A 20,232-nucleotide genomic window follows, 5' to 3' on the forward strand; every position below is an offset into this window, starting at 1 on the left:
ACAGTAACTATTCGATATTGTTTTTCTATTATTGAAGTGACTATTAAAAATTCACGATCTCAAGTACACTAGATGTATGGGAAAGTCAACGGCGGTCGGACAGCGCGCGTCGAGTGGTGATTCGATTCGACCGCACTGTTTCATATGAGGACGTCGAGAGTTCCTCGCACGCTGTACCAATAATAAGTGGGTTTCCCAGGCGACATGACTCGACTCTAACTGCAGGGTTGTCATTGAACACGCAAAAACTTAACAGAGAGATTTTTTTTATATACAACTTAAAATGGCAAACAAGCTGACGGCCCACCTGATGGAAAGTGGTAACCGTCGCCTATAGACATGAGCAGTACCATGGATATAACATAGTATACTGTTTCGCCCATGATAGCCCCCATGCGTTGCCATTCCTGAGGACTCAGATATTATTCCTCTGTACCCAGTAAATTCACGCCATATCCCACCCTTCAAACCGAAACACAGCCATGCAAACACAATTGCTTCACGGTAGAAACAAGAATGGGACAGAGGTAGCCAAGCAATCGACTTTTGTACAAAGTCTCCCTCTGATAAAACTTTTTGAACTCTTTGAAGATAACTCTTTTCAAAAAAGTATACAATTTATAAAGTAATTAAGAAATCTGAATATAATGACTATTGCAAAATATTAATATTGCCTTGTCAAATTTTGTCCACTAGGTATATCGATTCAAATATTTTATAACAAATTAAATAACATCGCTAAAATTTCTTTGTTACAGTCGCTTTTCTGGGACCAAATAACTGCATTTATTAGCCAGGTTTTTGTTTTGTTTTACCTTATGAGTTGTCATTTCAGGCCCTCTAGACAAATCTCATGGGAATCCATCAATGCAATCGTCGTTACCCATCAGCGATTCAATGAGATAGAATGAGATAGCAGTATCTGATTTCTCATTTCAACTTATGGATTCTTTAGACACTATCACTTTGTACGTAGGTAAATATAAATTCCATAACATAAATATGACTATCAATTCGTAATATAACCAATAAAGTATTTAATAGAGATATGTAATGTTACTTAAGTATCCTATCTTTTCTACGATAAACTGAGTATATATATGTAGTTCTCTCTATATAATTCGTGTGTGCGTACATCTAAAGCTATAAAAAGAATTTATGTCTAAGTTACATTGGGTTATCAACAAATTATGTATAGGTATATGAACAGCTATTAAAATTACAGCCAGTTTAGGGAGTGTCCATCAAAATTCGGCCATTACACATTCGGCGTAGTGCCGCAGTCGTAAATGCTTGCAGTATAAAAACATAAATCACGCTCTTAGCAGCTCTCGACTCGGGCTATTGTTATTTTTGTATCTGCGCATAAATTATGATGTTACAGACGTAAGTTGACGAGACTTTTAGCTTCTGCGCCATCATCAATAACGTATAAGAGTTGTTGTAAATTTGGCAGCAAAAACTTCACTTGAACACCTACAACTAATATTAAATATCGTCTTTAAGAGGACTTCACACGCTTTTTTCTTTCTTTCCGAAAAGCTTTTTTTCACTTTTAGAAGTTAAAGTTTTAAACTGTAACAATGTTTCTTTATACTGCTATTAAGGAATACTTTAAAATTAAAATTTATATTTTTAACGACAACAATTCAACAAACGGAGCTTTCAACTACTTTTGCATTGCAAACATGTCTAAAAGTAGGGGGAAAGGGATTGTTAGTAATGAAGACTGAGAATCACATTGCTAGCAATATATCCAACCAGGTCGACCTCCTCGCGGTTCTCCCTGGAAACTATCATGGTTAATTCCTGATGAATTCATCATGATGGGCTAACTGGCCTGTTTTCATTCTCATCTATCACCCTTCACTGGTGCTCCGCCAGCGTATTCCGTTAGCGCAGGCGGGGTTATCATACCATTTTCACCCATCAAAAAAAAAACATGTCTAAAAGTACATATATTGCGCCTAAGGATCAGACCACCTTTTGCAAAATAACCATATATGCTTCAATGATAAATACTTAATTTATTTTTTTCAAAAAATGTACTAGTAAATAAGATAGACTTATAGACTTGTTTCTGACCTGCGAACACGGATACGTACCTCGTCTTATAGAAAAGACCCATTTGAATTATTACAGTGATGAAATCATTAGACAAATAGTGAAGCAGTTGTGTTTGCATGGCTGTGTTTCGGTTTGAAGGGTGGGATATGGCGTGAATTTACTGGGTACACAGAAATAACACCTAAGTCCTCAGGAATGGCAACGCATGGGGGTATCATGGGCGAAACAGTATACTTTTTTATGTATATATTTTTTTATAACAGAATACTCTGTTATGTCCATGGTACTGCTCATGTCTATAGGCGACGGTTACCACTTTCCATCAGGTGGGCCGTCAGCTTGTTTGCCATTCTAAGTTGTATAAAAAAAAAGATTCCAATGTTACAGGTATCAACATCCTATCCCATAATTAGATAACCGAACTTGATTATATTTTGAATAGGTACTTACAATGACCAAATATATCAAGTAATTCCTATAACCGTATAAATTGCATGAAATAACTACCGTATTATTTATTTATATGTCTTCTTCAAGCTCATCTTAACAACACACACAATGGAGGAACGTGTGATTCTCTCAAAATTTGTACTTTATAACAAATTCTATCAGTTCCAAACCAAGTGACACCACTACTCTAATATCACTTTAATAGAGGCGATCTGTAATAAAGTTATTGTGCTTCCTCAGATGTGTGTGGGAAATACAAACATATAGTCACAAGTGCTAATACGAAATAAATTGAGCCACAATATAACGCCACAGATGATGCACCGGAGATGCTTGATTTTTTTTTTAGTACGTTTGTTCCGTTATGGAACAGGCTAAGGTCGGAGACCATGCTGCCTAGAAGAAGATGCTTGATAGACCGTGCATAGAGCATGCCGTCTGATTTTTTTTTAATAGATTTCCAAGAGTTCTCAATTCGTCTATATTTTCAAGCCACTTCAAAGAAGGAAAAGCGTGTCAATTCGGTTGTTTTTATGTTTGTTACCTCATAATTTCGTCAGTTATAAACTAATTTGGAAAATTCTTTTTTTGTCTGAAAAGATATACTTACTAAGATATACTTACTTAGATTGGTCGCATAGGAATGTTATCAAAATCGGTTCATTACTTTAATTTTTAACGTTTTAGCTTCGAGCCTTAAAAACGGATCAACTTTTTGTCAGCTAATTGTCAAATTAGCTGACTAGTTTTTTTATCAGTATTCTATACGCATAAAATGTATTTTTACGCATACTATATAAAATGAGTTTTTACGCATTAAAAAGATGCAGAATTTATAAAACAATTTAAATATAGAAGTTATAACGGAAACATTCATAACTATTTACTACTATCACGCAAAATTGTAGAAAAAAAATTTACCCGTTTTTCTCGAAGCATTTCTATGGTAACACTCTTATCTATACATATATATAAGTATGTATATTATTTACACGGCCTTCTTATTTGGAAACTTACCTATTACCCTATCAATGACGACTCCCAAATTTACACAACCTGTATGACAGAAGACAGTTTTATAATACTACCCTAAAAGTCGAAAAGGTTACATAGGTCGATTAAGTTTAACAAAATTAAATTTGTGACGATTCTGAATCATATATATCTAGATATCAGAATACTATTAACTTGATACGTACCCAGCACCATTCTCTAAAGAAATGTTATTGTTTCGGATAGTACAATTTCCGGATATATAAACATTCTATTTGTGAACGTATAAGTACATAGAGAAGAACTCACGTGGAGGTACAGAGCAATGGCGTATCCCGTGACCCGTGGCATCCGCAATCGAAGTTATAGGTCGGCCGCCCACGCGTTTTACTGCACACTGCCTACTACAGAGTAGGTATGTACAGATAGAATTATAAATGTAACGGAAACTATAGGTTACGGAAAGTACTCTATAACGAAAACTGACGTATTACCTGCTGTCGGAACCAATAGTTTGTTAGATATTTTTAAATACTTTAATTTGATAAGAATCGAACTTTTTTTTCTAAATATCTAAAATAGTCACAGAAACCTTTGTAGGTAGACACTAAATACCTACAATATTTACTATTAATAAATGTTATTGTTAATTTGCTTTTGTTCTAAACATAACAGTTATTTATACAAACTAATGTTTAGACAAACAGAAAATTGTTTTCCGTTATATTAGCTAGAATTACTTCCTCAATTAGCAGCCTCGCTACCTAATACTAGAATAATTACTACTGGTGCGGAAAACGGCGTTTGCAAACATCTCGCACTTACATCGTAGGTACCAGGCGTCCATAAACCTAAGAGAACTATAGGTGGTCGCAAATATTAGTTTTGTTTGAACACCAATTTGGACGAGCGAGCTCTTTCATTTACGCAAACATACGTAAACAGGTCAAAAAGGGAAAATATACTTTATACGTTAAAACGAAGGTTCGATTTAAATTAAAGGTGTACATTGAAGCGCTCTTCGATTTAATTGCAAACTTACAGTGCAAACGTACACCCATGCATTCGCGAATGTGTTAATTTGAAGAGTTTAGAATGCAAGTTTTAATGTATAGTCTCTAGAACACATGTGATATGGCTTGCGAATTTTTATGTAAGTACATGTAGTTAAATACAGATGCCTACAGGTCTGGCAAGTAAGTTCATTTACATTTAAGTAACTTTACATAAGGCACGTAACTTGGAATAGGTACGTAATTTGGAATTTCTTGTGCATACAAATATTCCGAGTGACAAAATATTGCGTTTAATAATTTTAAGGCGTTTTCTCTTTAGCTCGTATCAACATTTTTCACCCAAGATTCTACACATTGGCATATTTAGGATTGTTTTTTAAGAGGAAAGAGGGGGAACTAGCCCGTTAAAAAAGCGCTAATGTACTTTTAGATATATTTTCTGCGAAGCTTCTCTCGCATCCAAATGTGAGCATTGGACAATTTTGGAGTTTTTTGAATGAATGTTAATTTATTGGTAACTTCGCCTACGTTAACGGTATATGCTGGCGGGGCACCAGTAAGAGATGATAGGTGAGAATAAAAAGTCAGATCAATTAGTCCACCGTGATGAATACACTTGAAATTCAGCACGATGGTTTCCAGGGGGACCACATGCAGTTCGACCTTTTTTTTAATGGATGATAATGGAATGGTAACCCCATCTGCACCAACGGTATACGCTGGCGGGACATTATTGAGAGATGATACGTGAAAATAAAAAAGCAGATCAGTTAGCCTATCATAATGAATACACCTGGAATTCAGGACAATGGTTTCCAAAGGGAACCAAGTGGGGGTCGACCTAACGTGGTATATTGCTAGCAATGGGACTGGTAGTCCGCAGTTCTCTTTAACTATTCCTTCTCCCCCAAGTTAGTCTATTAAGATATATTGCTAGTTATTGGACTGTTACATCTCATTACTAACAATTTGAAGAACCCCATGCTGTAGTCTTCTGGGAAAACCACGGCAGGGAGCTCACTCCATAACCTGCGTGTTCGTGGGAGAAAACATATCTGAAACCGCGTTGTACGCGACCATTTAGGCTGTAGGGTATGAGGGTGAACTCCATGTCAATGGCGAGCCGTTCAATGCTAGAAAATGGCCGCGGACATTATATTGAACAATTCCTCTGAGCACAATCCGTTGTACAGGCGGTACAACAAGCGAGTGAGGCAAAACCTCTCCCAAGATTTAAGGGTTAGATACCCCTTGTAACCCTGGAATCATCGACAATTCTCAGTAGTAGTGTTGGCGACAGACCTCCTTTCATACAAGTTTACCTTTTTTAGATTTATATTTTTATATTATGAATATGTCTTTTGATACTTTTTTGTTTTTCTACTTGATTGACATATTATTGTTGTATTGTGATTATTTTAAGAAAATATATTGGCAAGCCTCTCTCTTAATATTTGTTGGATAAAAAGAAGGGTAAAGGACAAACCTGCTTCACGTAGTCCCCGCGTGTAGGTCTTTTGTAAGCGTACTCGTTCTCTCTCCTAAATATCGCGGCTGATTGATTAATTCGCAACTGGCGGAGATTTTTTGTGATCTTGGCGGAACTTGAGTGTCTAGTGTCTGAGAGTCTAGTGACTGAGTGTCTAGTGTCAGAATGTCTGAGTGTCTAGTGTCTGCGTGTCTTGTGTCTGAGTGTCTAGTGTCTGAGTGTCTAGTGTCCGAGTGTCTAGTGTCTGAGTGTCTAGTGTCTAGTGTCTGAGTGTCTAGTGTCCAGTGTTTAGTGTCTGAGTGTCTAGTGTCTAGTGTCTGAGTGTCAAGTGTCTAGTGTCTGAGTGTCAAGTGTCTGAGTGTCGAGTGTCTGAGTGTCTGAGTGTCTAGTGTCTAGTGTCTGAGTGTCAAGTGTCTGATTGTCTAGTGTCTGAGTGTCAGAGTGTCTAGTGTCTAGTGTCAGAGTGTCTAGTGTCTGAGTGTCTAGTGTCTGAGTGTCTAGTGTCTAGTGTCTGAGTGTCGAGTGTCAGAGTGTCGAGTGTCTGAGTGTCTAGTGTCTGAGTGACAAGTGTCTGAGTGTCTGAGTGTCTGAGTGTCTGAGTGTCTGAGTGTCTAGTGTCTAAGTGTCTGAGTGTCAAGTGTCTGAGTGTCTAGTGTCTGAGTGTTAGAGTGTCTAGTGTCTAGTGTCAGAGTGTCTAGTGTCAAAGTGTCTAGTGTCTAGTGTCTAGTGTCTAGTGTCTAGTGTCTAGTGTCTAGTATCTAGTGTCTGAGTGTCAAGTGTCTAGTGTCTAGTGTCTGAGAGTCAAGTGTCTGAGTGTCTGAGTGTCTGAGTGTCTGAGTGTCTGAGTGTCTAGTGTCTAGTGTCTAGTGACTAGTGTCTGAGTGTCTAGTGTCCGAGTGTCTAGTGTCTGAGTGTCTAGTGTCTAGTGTCTAATGTTTAGTGTCTGAGTGTCTAGTGTCAGAGTGTCTAGTGTCTAGTGTTTAGTGTCTGAGTGTCTAGTGTCTGAGTGTCTAGTGTCTGAGTGTCTAATGTCGAGTGTCTGGGTGTCGAGTGTCTGAGTGTCTGAGTGTCTAGTATCTAGTGTCTGAGTGTCTAGTGTCTGAGTGACAAGTGTCTGAGTGTCTGAGTGTCTGAGTATCTGAGTGTCTGAGTGTCAGAGCGTCTAGTGTCTAGTGACTAGTGTCTGAGTGTCGAGTGTCTGAGTGTCGAGTGTCTAGTGTCTAGTGTCTGAGTGTCTAATGTCTAGTGTTTAGTGTCTGAGTGTCTAGTGTCTGAGTGTCTAGTGTCTGAGTGTCGTGTCTGAGTGTCTAGTGTCTGAGTGTCTGAGTGTCTAGTGTCTGAGTGGCTGAGTGTCTAGTGTCTGAGTGACTGACTCTGACACTCAGACACTAGACACTCAGACACTTAACACTCAGACACTAGACACTCAGACACTCAGACACTAGACACTCAGACACTCGACACTAGACACTCAGACATTCTGACACTAGACACTCAGACACTCAGACACTAGACACTCTGACATTAAACACTCAGACATTAGACACTTTGACACTAGACACTCAGACACTCACAATACTTGACAGTCAGACACTAGACACTCAGACTAGTGTCTAGTGACACTAGACACTCAGACACTCAGACACTCGACACCCAGACACTCGACACTAAACACTCAGACACTAGACACTCAGACACTAGACACTCAGACACTAGACACTCAGACACTTGACACTCAGACACTCGACACTAGACACTCAGACACTAGACACTCATACACTTAGACACTCAGACACTTAGACACTCGACACTCAGACACTAGACATTAGACACTCAGACACTAGACTCTCAGACACTTAGACACCAGACACTCAGACACTCAGACACTCAGACACTTGACACTCAGACACTAGACACTAGACACTCTGACACTAGACACTCAGACACTAGACACTAGACACTCTAACCCTCAGACACTAGACACTAGACACTTAGACACTAGATACTCAGACACTTGACACTCAGACACTAGACACTCAGACACTCAGACACTTGACACTCAGACACTCGACACTCAGACACTCGACACTCAGACACTCGACACTCAGACACTCGACACTAGACACTCAAACACTAGACACTAGACACTCAGACACTAAACACTAGACACTCAGACACTAGACACTGACACTAGACACTCAGACACTCAGACACTTAGACACTAGACACTCAGACACTCAGACACTTGACACTCAGACACTAGACACTCGACACTCAGACACTAGACACTCGACACTCAGACACTAGACACTCTGACACTAGACACTAGACACTTAGACACTAGACACTCAGACACTAAGACACTCGACACTCAGACACTCGACACTAGACGCTCAGACACTAGACACTCAGACACTAGACACTCAGACACTCGACACTCAGACACTCGACACTCAGACACTCGACACTCAGACACTAGACATTAGACACTCAGACACTAGACACTCATACACTTAGACACCAGACACTTAGACACTCAGACACTCAGACACTTGACACTCAGACACTAGACACTAGACACTCTGACACTAGACACTCAGGCACTAGACACTAGACACTCTAACACTCAGACACTTGACACTCAGACACTTAGACACTAAACACTCAGACACTCAGACACTCAGACACTCAGACACTAGACACTCAGACACTAGACACTCAGACACTAGACACTCAGACACTTAGACACTAGACACTCAGACACTAGACACTCAGACACTTGACACTCAGACACTAGACACTCAGACACTCGACACTCAGACACTAGACACTTAGACACTAGATACTCAGACACTTGACACTCAGACACTAGACACTCAGACACTCGACACTCAGACACTCAGACACTCGACACTAGACACTCAGACACTAGACACTGACACTAGACACTCAGACACTAGACACTAGACACTCTGACACTCAGACACTTGACACTCAGACACTTAGACACTAGACACTCAGACACTTGACACTCAGATACTCAGACACTCAGACACTTGACATTCAGACACTTGGACACTAGACACTCAGACACTCAATCACTTGACACTCAGACACTAGACACTCAGACACTCGACACTAGACACTCAGACACTAGACACTAGACACTCAGACACTAAACACTAGACACTAGACACTCAGACACTAGACACTGACACTAGACACTCAGACACTAGACACTAGACACTCTGACACTCTGACACTCAGATACTTGACACTCAGACACTTAGACACTAGACACTCAGACACTTGACACTCAGATACTCAGACACTCAGACACTTGACACTCAGACACTTGGACACTAGACACTCAGACACTCAATCACTTGACACTCAGACACTAGACACTCAGACACTCGACACTCAGACACTAGACACTAGACACTCAGACACTAGACACTGACACTAGACACTAGACACTAGATACTAGACACTCTGATACTCAGACACTAGACACTAGACACTCTGACACTCGACACTCAGACACTAGACATTAGACACTAGACACTAGACACTCAGACACTAAACACTAGACACTAGACACTAGACACTCAGACACTAGACACTGACACTAGACACTCAGACACTAGACACTAGACACTCTGACACTCAGACACTTGACACTCAGACACTTAGACACTAGACACTCAAACACTTGACACTCAGATACTCAGACACTCAGACACTTGACACTAGACACTGACATTAGACACTCAGACATTAGACACTTTGACACTAGACACTCAGACACTCACAACACTTGACAGTCAGACACTAGACACTCAGACACTAGACACTAGACACTCAGACACTCAGACACTCGACACCCAGACACTCGACACTAGACACTCAGACACTAGACACTCAGACACTAGACATTTAGACACTAGACACTCAGACACTAGACACTCAGACACTTGACACTCAGACACTCGACACTAGACGCTCAGACACTAGACACTCAGACACTCGACACTCAGACACTCGACACTCAGACACTCGACACTCAGACACTAGACATTAGACACTCAGACACTAGACACTCATACACTTAGACACCAGACACTTAGACACTCAGACACTCAGACACTTGACACTCAGACACTAGACACTAGACACTCTGACACTAGACACTCAGGCACTAGACACTAGACACTCTAACACTCAGACACTTGACACTCAGACACTTAGACACTAAACACTCAGACACTCAGACACTCAGACACTCAGACACTAGACACTCAGACACTAGACACTCAGACACTAGACACTCAGACACTTAGACACTAGACACTCAGACACTAGACACTCAGACACTTGACACTCAGACACTAGACACTCAGACACTCGACACTCAGACACTAGACACTTAGACACTAGATACTCAGACACTTGACACTCAGACACTAGACACTCAGACACTCGACACTCAGACACTCAGACACTCGACACTAGACACTCAGACACTAGACACTGACACTAGACACTCAGACACTAGACACTAGACACTCTGACACTCAGACACTTGACACTCAGACACTTAGACACTAGACACTCAGACACTAGACACTCAGACACTAAACACTAGACACTAGACACTAGACACTGACACTAGACACTCAGACACTAGACACTCAGACACTAGACACTCAGACACTTAGACACTAGACACTCAGACACTCAGACACTCGGACACTTGACACTCAGACACTAGACACTCAGACACTCGACACTCAGACACTAGACACTCAGACACTCAGACACTCGACACTCAGACACTCGACACTCAGACACTCGACACTAGACACTCAGACATTCTGACACTAGACACTCAGACACTCAGACACTAGACACTAGACACTCTGACATTAGACACTCAGACATTAGACACTTTGACACTAGACACTCAGACACTCACAACACTTGACAGTCAGACACTAGACACTCAGACACTAGACACTAGACACTCAGACACTCAGACACTCGACACCCAGACACTCGACACTAGACACTCAGACACTAGACACTCAGACACTAGACATTTAGACACTAGACACTCAGACACTAGACACTCAGACACTTGACACTCAGACACTCGACACTAGACACTCAGACACTAAACACTAGACACTAGACACTCAGACACTAGACACTGACACTAGACACTCAGACACTAGACACTAGACACTCTGACACTCAGACACTTGACACTCAGACACTTAGACACTAGACACTCAAACACTTGACACTCAGATACTCAGACACTCAGACACTTGACACTCAGACACTTGGACACTAGACACTCAGACACTCAATCACTTGACACTCAGACACTAGACACTCAGACACTCGACACTCAGACACTAGACACTCAGACACTAGACACTGACACTAGACACTAGATACTAGACACTCTGATACTCAGACACTAGACATTCAGACACTTGACACTCAGACACTAGACACTCGACACTCAGACACTCAGACACTCGACACTATACACTCAGACACTAGACACTAGACACTCAGACACTAAACACTAGACACTAGACACTAGACACTCAGACACTAGACACTCGGACACTAGACACTCAGACACTAGACACTCAGACACTAGACACTCAGACACTTAGACACTAGACACTCAGACACTCAGACACTCGGACACTTGACACTCAGACACTAGACACTCGACACTCAGACACTCATACACTCGACACTCAGACACTAGACACTAGACACTGGACACTAGACACTCAGACACTAGACACTCTGACACTAGACACTCAGACACTTAGACACTAGACACTAGACACTCAGACACTCAGACACTAGACACTGAGACACTCAGACACTCAGACACTTGACACTCAGACACTAGACACTCGACACTCAGACACTCATACACTCGACACTCAGACACTAGACACTAGACACTCAGACACTAGACACTCTGACACTAGACACTTAGACACTAGACACTTAGACACTAGACACTAGACAATGAGACACTCAGACACTAGACACTCGACACTCAGACACTCGACACTAGACACTCAGACACTAGACACTAGACACTCAGACACTAAACACTAGACACTAGACACTCAGACACTAGACACTGACACTAGACACTCAGACACTAGACACTAGACACTCTGACACTCAGACACTTGACACTCAGACACTTAGACACTAGACACTCAGACACTAGACACTCAGACACTAAACACTAGACACTAGACACTAGACACTGACACTAGACACTCAGACACTAGACACTAGACACTCTGACACTCAGACACTTGACACTCAAGCACTTAGACACTAGACACTCTGACACTCAGACACTCATACACTCAGACACTTGACACTCAGACACTAGACACTAGACACTCAGACACTAGACACTCAGACACTCAGACACTAGACACTCAGACACTAGACACTCAGACACTAGACACTCAGACACTTAGACACTAGACACTCAGACACTCAGACACTCAGACACTTGACACTCAGACACTAGACACTCAGACACTCGACACTCAGACACTAGACACTCAGACACTCAGACACTCGACACTCAGACACTCGACACTCAGACACTAGACACTCAGACACTCGACACTCAGACACTAGACACTCAGACACTCAGACACTCGACACTCAGACACTCGACACTCAGACACTCGACACTAGACACTCAGACATTCTGACACTAGACACTCAGACACTCAGACACTAGACACTAGACACTCTGACATTAGACACTCAGACATTAGACACTTTGACACTAGACACTCAGACACTCACAACACTTGACAGTCAGACACTAGACACTCAGACACTAGACACTAGACACTCAGACACTCAGACACTCGACACCCAGACACTCGACACTAGACACTCAGACACTAGACACTCAGACACTAGACATTTAGACACTAGACACTCAGACACTAGACACTCAGACACTTGACACTCAGACACTCGACACTAGACACTCAGACACTAGACACTAGACACTCAGACACTCGACACTCAGACACTCGACACTCAGACACTAGACATTAGACACTCAGACACTAGACACTCATACACTTAGACACCAGACACTTAGACACTCAGACACTCAGACACTTGACACTCAGACACTAGACACTAGACACTCTGACACTAGACACTCAGGCACTAGACACTAGACACTCTAACACTCAGACACTTGACACTCAGACACTTAGACACTAAACACTCAGACACTCAGACACTCAGACACTCAGACACTAGACACTCAGACACTAGACACTCAGACACTAGACACTCAGACACTTAGACACTAGACACTCAGACACTAGACACTCAGACACTTGACACTCAGACACTAGACACTCAGACACTCGACACTCAGACACTAGACACTTAGACACTAGATACTCAGACACTTGACACTCAGACACTTGACACTCAGACACTAGACACTCAGACACTCGACACTCAGACACTCAGACACTCGACACTAGACACTCAGACACTAGACACTAGACACTCAGACACTAAACACTAGACACTCAGACACTAGACACTCGGACACTAGACACTCAGACACTAGACACTCAGACACTAGACACTCAGACACTCAGACACTAGACACTCAGACACTAGACACTCAGACACTAGACACTCAGACAGACACTCAGACACTCGACACTCAGACACTCAGACACTCGACACTAGACACTCAGACACTAGACACTCGGACACTAGACACTCAGACACTAAACACTAGACACTCAGACACTAGACACTCAGACACTCAGACACTAGACACTCAGACACTAGACACTCAGACACTAGACACTCAGACACTAGACACTCAGACACTTAGACACTAGACACTCAGACACTCAGACACTCGGACACTTGACACTCAGACACTAGACACTCAGACACTCGACACTCAGACACTAGACACTCAGACACTCAGACACTCGACACTCAGACACTCGACACTCAGACACTCGACACTAGACACTCAGACATTCTGACACTAGACACTCAGACACTCAGACACTAGACACTAGACACTCTGACATTAGACACTCAGACATTAGACACTTTGACACTAGACACTCAGACACTCACAACACTTGACAGTCAGACACTAGACACTCAGACACTAGACACTAGACACTCAGACACTCAGACACTCGACACCCAGACACTCGACACTAGACACTCAGACACTAGACACTCAGACACTAGACATTTAGACACTAGACACTCAGACACTAGACACTCAGACACTTGACACTCAGACACTCGACACTAGACACTCAGACACTAGACACTCTGACACTAGACACTCAGACACTCGACACTCAGACACTCGACACTCAGACACTCGACACTCAGACACTCGACACTCAGACACTCGACACTCAGACACTAGACATTAGACACTCAGACACTAGACACTCATACACTTAGACACCAGACACTTAGACACTCAGACACTCAGACACTTGACACTCAGACACTAGACACTAGACACTCTGACACTAGACACTCAGGCACTAGACACTAGACACTCTAACACTCAGACACTTGACACTCAGACACTTAGACACTAGACACTCAGACACTCAGACACTCAGACACTCAGACACTAGACACTCAGACACTAGACACTCAGACACTTAGACACTAGACACTCAGACACTAGACACTCAGACACTTGACACTCAGACACTAGACACTCAGACACTCGACACTCAGACACTAGACACTTAGACACTAGATACTCAGACACTTGACACTCAGACACTTGACACTCAGACACTAGACACTCAGACACTAGACACTCAGACACTCGACACTCAGACACTCAGACACTCGACACTAGACACTCAGACACTAGACACTAGACACTCAGACACTAAACACTAGACACTCAGACACTAGACACTCGGACACTAGACACTCAGACACTCAGACACTAGACACTCAGACACTCAGACACTCAGACACTAGACACTCAGACACTAGACACTCAGACACTAGACACTCAGACACTAGACACTCAGACACTTAGACACTAGACACTCAGACACTCAGACACTCGGACACTTGACACTCAGACACTAGACACTCAGACACTCGACACTCAGACACTAGACACTCAGACACTCAGACACTCGACACTCAGACACTCGACACTCAGACACTCGACACTAGACACTCAGACATTCTGACACTAGACACTCAGACACTCAGACACTCAGACACTAGACACTAGACACTCTGACATTAGACACTCAGACATTAGACACTTTGACACTAGACACTCAGACACTCACAACACTTGACAGTCAGACACTAGACACTCAGACACTAGACACTAGACACTCAGACACTCAGACACTCGACACCCAGACACTCGACACTAGACACTCAGACACTAGACACTCAGACACTAGACATTTAGACACTAGACACTCAGACACTAGACACTCAGACACTTGACACTCAGACACTCGACACTAGACACTCAGACACTAGACACTCTGACACTAGACACTCAGACACTCGACACTCAGACACTCGACACTCAGACACTCGACACTCAGACACTCGACACTCAGACACTAGACATTAGACACTCAGACACTAGACACTCATACACTTAGACACCAGACACTCAGACACTCAGACACTCAGACACTTGACACTCAGACACTAGACACTCTGACACTAGACACTCAGGCACTAGACACTAGACACTCTAACACTCAGACACTTGACACTCAGACACTTAGACACTAGACACTCAGACACTCAGACACTTAGACACCAGACACTCAGACACTCAGACACTTGACACTCAGACACTAGACATTAGACACTCTGACACTAGACACTCAGACACTAGACACTAGACACTCTAACACTCAGACACTAGACACTAGACACTAGACACTAGACACTTAGACACTAGATACTCAGACACTTGACACTCAGACACTTGACACTCAGACACTAGACACTCAGACACTCGACACTCAGACACTCAGACACTCGACACTAGACACTCAGACACTAGACACTAGACACTCAGACACTAAACACTAGACACTCAGACACTAGACACTCGGACACTAGACACTCAGACACTAGACACTCAGACACTAGACACTCAGACACTCAGACACTAGACACTCAGACACTAGACACTCAGACACTTAGACACTAGACACTCAGACACTCAGACACTCAGACACTTGACACTCAGACACTAGACACTAGACACTAGACACTCAGACACTAGACACTCTGACACTAGTCATTAACTTAGACCTCTATCTTACATTACACACCTTGTTGTTATTCTATCAGTCTTTAACAGTCCACTGCTGAACGTAGCCTTATAAGGGGAGTTTTGCCAGTTGTTGCCACGCTTGGCAGGCGGATTGGCAACAGTAGTATGACTTTTGGTGACGTTTTAGGAGGGACACTGCCAATGCAAAAGCCCTCTATTTTTCATTCTAGTAAAAAGGAAAAATAGAGGGCAAAAGAGGAAGGGGAAGACCGAGAAATTATTTTATGGGACAAATAAAGTAAAACATATATTCGTTCTTAATTTTTTATAAATGTATCAATTTGTTACTTATCTTTAATTATATCTAACTTATTAATAGAGAACAAATAAAATATTTTGCACACCCAGTAGGCAGAACCGTTTTGACTATTTGACTATACAGTGAAAGGAGATGAACACAATCCATGTATATAACAAAAAGTACTAAAAAATAACATATTTGTATGTAATTCTTTGTATCTAAATCTATTACTAAAATCAAATAATAAAATCCACAAATTTAAACAAAGAGAGATGATCAGAACATAATAATTCTGTAATGCTACTTAGAAATATTTTTTTAAAAAAAATAACAATTTCAAAATACATGGAATAGTTAAATTCAGGTAAATTTAGAATCGGTCAGTTTCCTTCTGCTTATTAGTCCTCTTTACTAAATATAGATTCTGTTTTAAAACATAATACTACCTGTTACCTACTTAACCGATTGACTCCCTGCTTGCTTATTGTATTTACACTTTATCTACCATATCACTTCTATGAATTGGACATATGCATAGATTTAGATTTTTAAACCATTGTCATTAGTATTTATTTTTTTATTAATATATTAAGTCATTAAGGTCAATCGTATATATCAAATAGTCAAGTCATATTTTCTATTGAGCAAAGCCTGGCCCTCATTTCGGCTTAGTTTCCTGATCAGTCACATATCTTATATAAATGGTGTCCTCGGGCTTAGGATCCTCTATCTGGGTTTCATCAAGCTGCGAGCATGCAATTGCTAGAGCTGACCCATCATGAGAGAAGCTAAGGGAGGACACGGCAGTGTTGTATCTGTGGAACTGGCAGAGACGTTTCTTGTTAAAACCGTCCCAAATGTTGACGTAACCATCGGAGCCACCCGTCGCAAATGTATTGTATACGGAATGGAAACTTATTGCATTCACTGGGTAGATCTTTTCTAAACCTGAAAATTAAAAATAAAATTAATTACCAATCAAATATGATTCCAGATTAATAAAAAACTTAACATAGAAATAGTATACATTTATTCCATATTTCAGGTAGGAATACAAAATAGAAAAACAATAATTACCAATTGACATTAGGTACTACAGGAAATACTGAATGGGACTCCCAAAATATAATTTATTTTTTTTAAATACTTGTGATCAAGTGTAAAGATCAATAGAAAATAGATATGACAGACAAAAAAATATAACCATTAATTTTCTAATCAATTAACTGGTAGATAGAAAATAATATACACCCTGTGTTACTCACTGATCATGTAGCTTGGTATAGGGGAAAGAATTTTCAAAATTGGATAAAGAAGACTTTTGAGTTTATCCATTAAAAACAAACAAACAAATCTTTTCTTTTTATAATAATAGTATAAATGTATTAGTAAGCCCTTTCATGAACCATATAGAAAAGTTGAGAAAAAAATATATCAAACTTTATTTATAAATGTTTGTCACTTTTTTATATAGTATCATATGATTGGACTCAGGCTCTATGCATTCCTGGAACATACCTTTAGTTCCATCTATACAACTATCTATTATAAATACAGGAAAATATTTGTACATACCACCATCTTTGATCCTGTGACACTTGAATGCATATTTCTTCTTCTGCACTTCAGGGTTGCTGTCTAGATATTCAACAGCAACACGGCCTTCTATCGAGCTCAGTACATAACCCTGCTTGTTGGGGAACACCCGAATGCAACGAGTTTGGTATTTCAAGGAGGACTCTCGTCGTTGGTTCACATGGCCCATATTACGTACATCCCATACAAAGATTTTGCGTCCTGAAGTACCCACAACAAACTTTTCGCCCACTATACTCATTGTGTACACCTATAATAAATATTAAGACAAAGATTTAATTTTTTCATTCAATAAAAGTAATTATGCAGGTGGCTCAGAGTTGTTCCTTACAGTTGCCAGTTTATAGGGAGGCCTATGTTCATTAGTGTACAGATAATGGCTGAGATTGATGATGATGATGATGATGATGATGATGATGATATATATATATATATATATATATATATATATATATATATATATATATATATATTATGTCAGCCATATGAGACAAATCCAACAAGCCAGTTTTATTATGTTCTTATGACCACCTTCTGGCTCCATCATCAGATCAGTTCCATTAAATTATATATAATGAAGGCGGCCTAGACTCTCTTGGCATCGAAGGGTGCCACTCTTATACTGAGATTCCAACAAATAGATTCTGGGGGGAAAGGAATTGGGGTCAAATAGCCCTATTACTAACAATATACCCTATCAGGTCGACCTCCATGATTGGTTCCCCCTGGAAACCATTGTGGCTAATTCTAGTAGAATTCATCAGGATGGGCTAACTGACCTGCTTTCATCCTGATTAGTCATCTACCACTGGTGCCCCACCATTGTATACCAATAGCGCAGACAGGGTTACCATACCATTATCACCCATTAAAATAAAAACAAATAGGTTCTTGAGAAATAGATTAATAATTATTTTAAATCAGAAAGAAATTGTTTTTTAATAAAATTACAAGTGTATTAATCAATATATATTTACCCTCTCATTTCCCTGGTTATAAGTCCCGACACAATTTGGCACTCTGCTGTCCCACATTTTGACAGTGCCGTCCCAGCTGCCCGTGAGTACTGCATTCACTTCAGTTGCATACTCCACACACCGAATTGCTCCTTTATGCTCACCAAGCACTGTTTCAGTACTGGCATTTAAATCATACAGTTTGAGATTTTGATCCAGGCCACCACTGTATGAATGTACTGCATCCTGATTTTAAAGGTTAAAATTTTATTTATTTATTTAAACAAGATATTCTGTGACAAAACATAAAGGTATTCACTGACCAAACATATACATAAGTTAATACATACCCGAAAGCAAACGTCGAGTACTGGCAATTCATGAGTATATTTATGTCGTTCTATATTTCCAGTCACGTCGTATAACCTTACTGTACAATCCCATGATGAAACCAACAGAAATTGACTCGATTTCGGTGCAAATTTCACACTAGATATGCAATCTTCTGGCAAACTCTTCAATTTAAACTCGGTGCGGGATTCTGCCACCCGCGTGACTGTCATTGTGGAAGCAATTTTGTAAAATATCTATAAACACGATAATATAAATAAAAATTTGAAAATCAATAACGTTATTTGTATAACTTAAATATTATTCGCAACTGCATCCAGGGGCATTCGAGAAAAAAACTCATAAATTTTATACTCGACATAAAAGCATTGACAGTTTGCCTTGTTTGACAGTCACCGGCGGCGAACGTAAATGACAGTCTTGACATTAAACGTCACAGAACACACAAATATCCAGATAATCTACTGACTGTCCTCGTATGGTCGTTTTTCTACTGGCTGAAGGACATTTTGATAAATTTACTTAAAAATATCAGTATAATTAAATTTTTATTTTCATGTGGTTATTTGTATATAAGAAATTATATTGCTGTTAAACAAAAATAATTAACCATTGTTTGATTACAGCACTAACAC

At 40.8% G+C, this 20,232-nt stretch overlaps 1 protein-coding gene across 1 annotated transcript; it reads right to left on the reverse strand.

Annotated features, from left to right (window-relative positions):
* Positions 1-17,048: 17,048 nt before the first annotated feature.
* Positions 17,049-20,005, reverse strand: LOC113521788 (mitotic checkpoint protein BUB3). The gene is made up of 4 exons (XM_026907446.3): positions 19,597-20,005; positions 19,268-19,492; positions 18,270-18,540; positions 17,049-17,642 (listed from the first exon to the last, which is right to left on the reverse strand). The coding sequence occupies exons 1-4, from the start codon at positions 19,807-19,809 to the stop codon at positions 17,353-17,355; spliced, it is 999 nt and encodes a 332-aa protein (XP_026763247.1). The 5' UTR covers positions 19,810-20,005; the 3' UTR covers positions 17,049-17,352.
* Between the last annotated feature and the right edge of the window lie 227 nt (positions 20,006-20,232).

Source organism: Galleria mellonella, unplaced genomic scaffold (assembly GCF_026898425.1).
Source record: "Galleria mellonella isolate WM207_F2 unplaced genomic scaffold, CSIRO_AGI_GalMel_v1 utg19, whole genome shotgun sequence".
NCBI classification, from domain to species: domain Eukaryota; kingdom Metazoa; phylum Arthropoda; class Insecta; order Lepidoptera; family Pyralidae; genus Galleria; species Galleria mellonella.

Coding starts and splice junctions, on each gene's coding strand:
- LOC113521788 (XM_026907446.3), bottom strand. CDS start 19,809: ATGACAGTCACGCGGGTGGCAGAATCCCGCACCGAGTTTAAATTGAAG. Junction 19,493..19,596: donor TACTCGACGTTTGCTTTCGG/GTATGTATTAAC, acceptor CTTTAAAATCAG/GATGCAGTACATTCATACAG. Junction 17,643..18,269: donor TCACAGGATCAAAGATGGTG/GTATGTACAAAT, acceptor TTTAATTTTCAG/GTTTAGAAAAGATCTACCCA.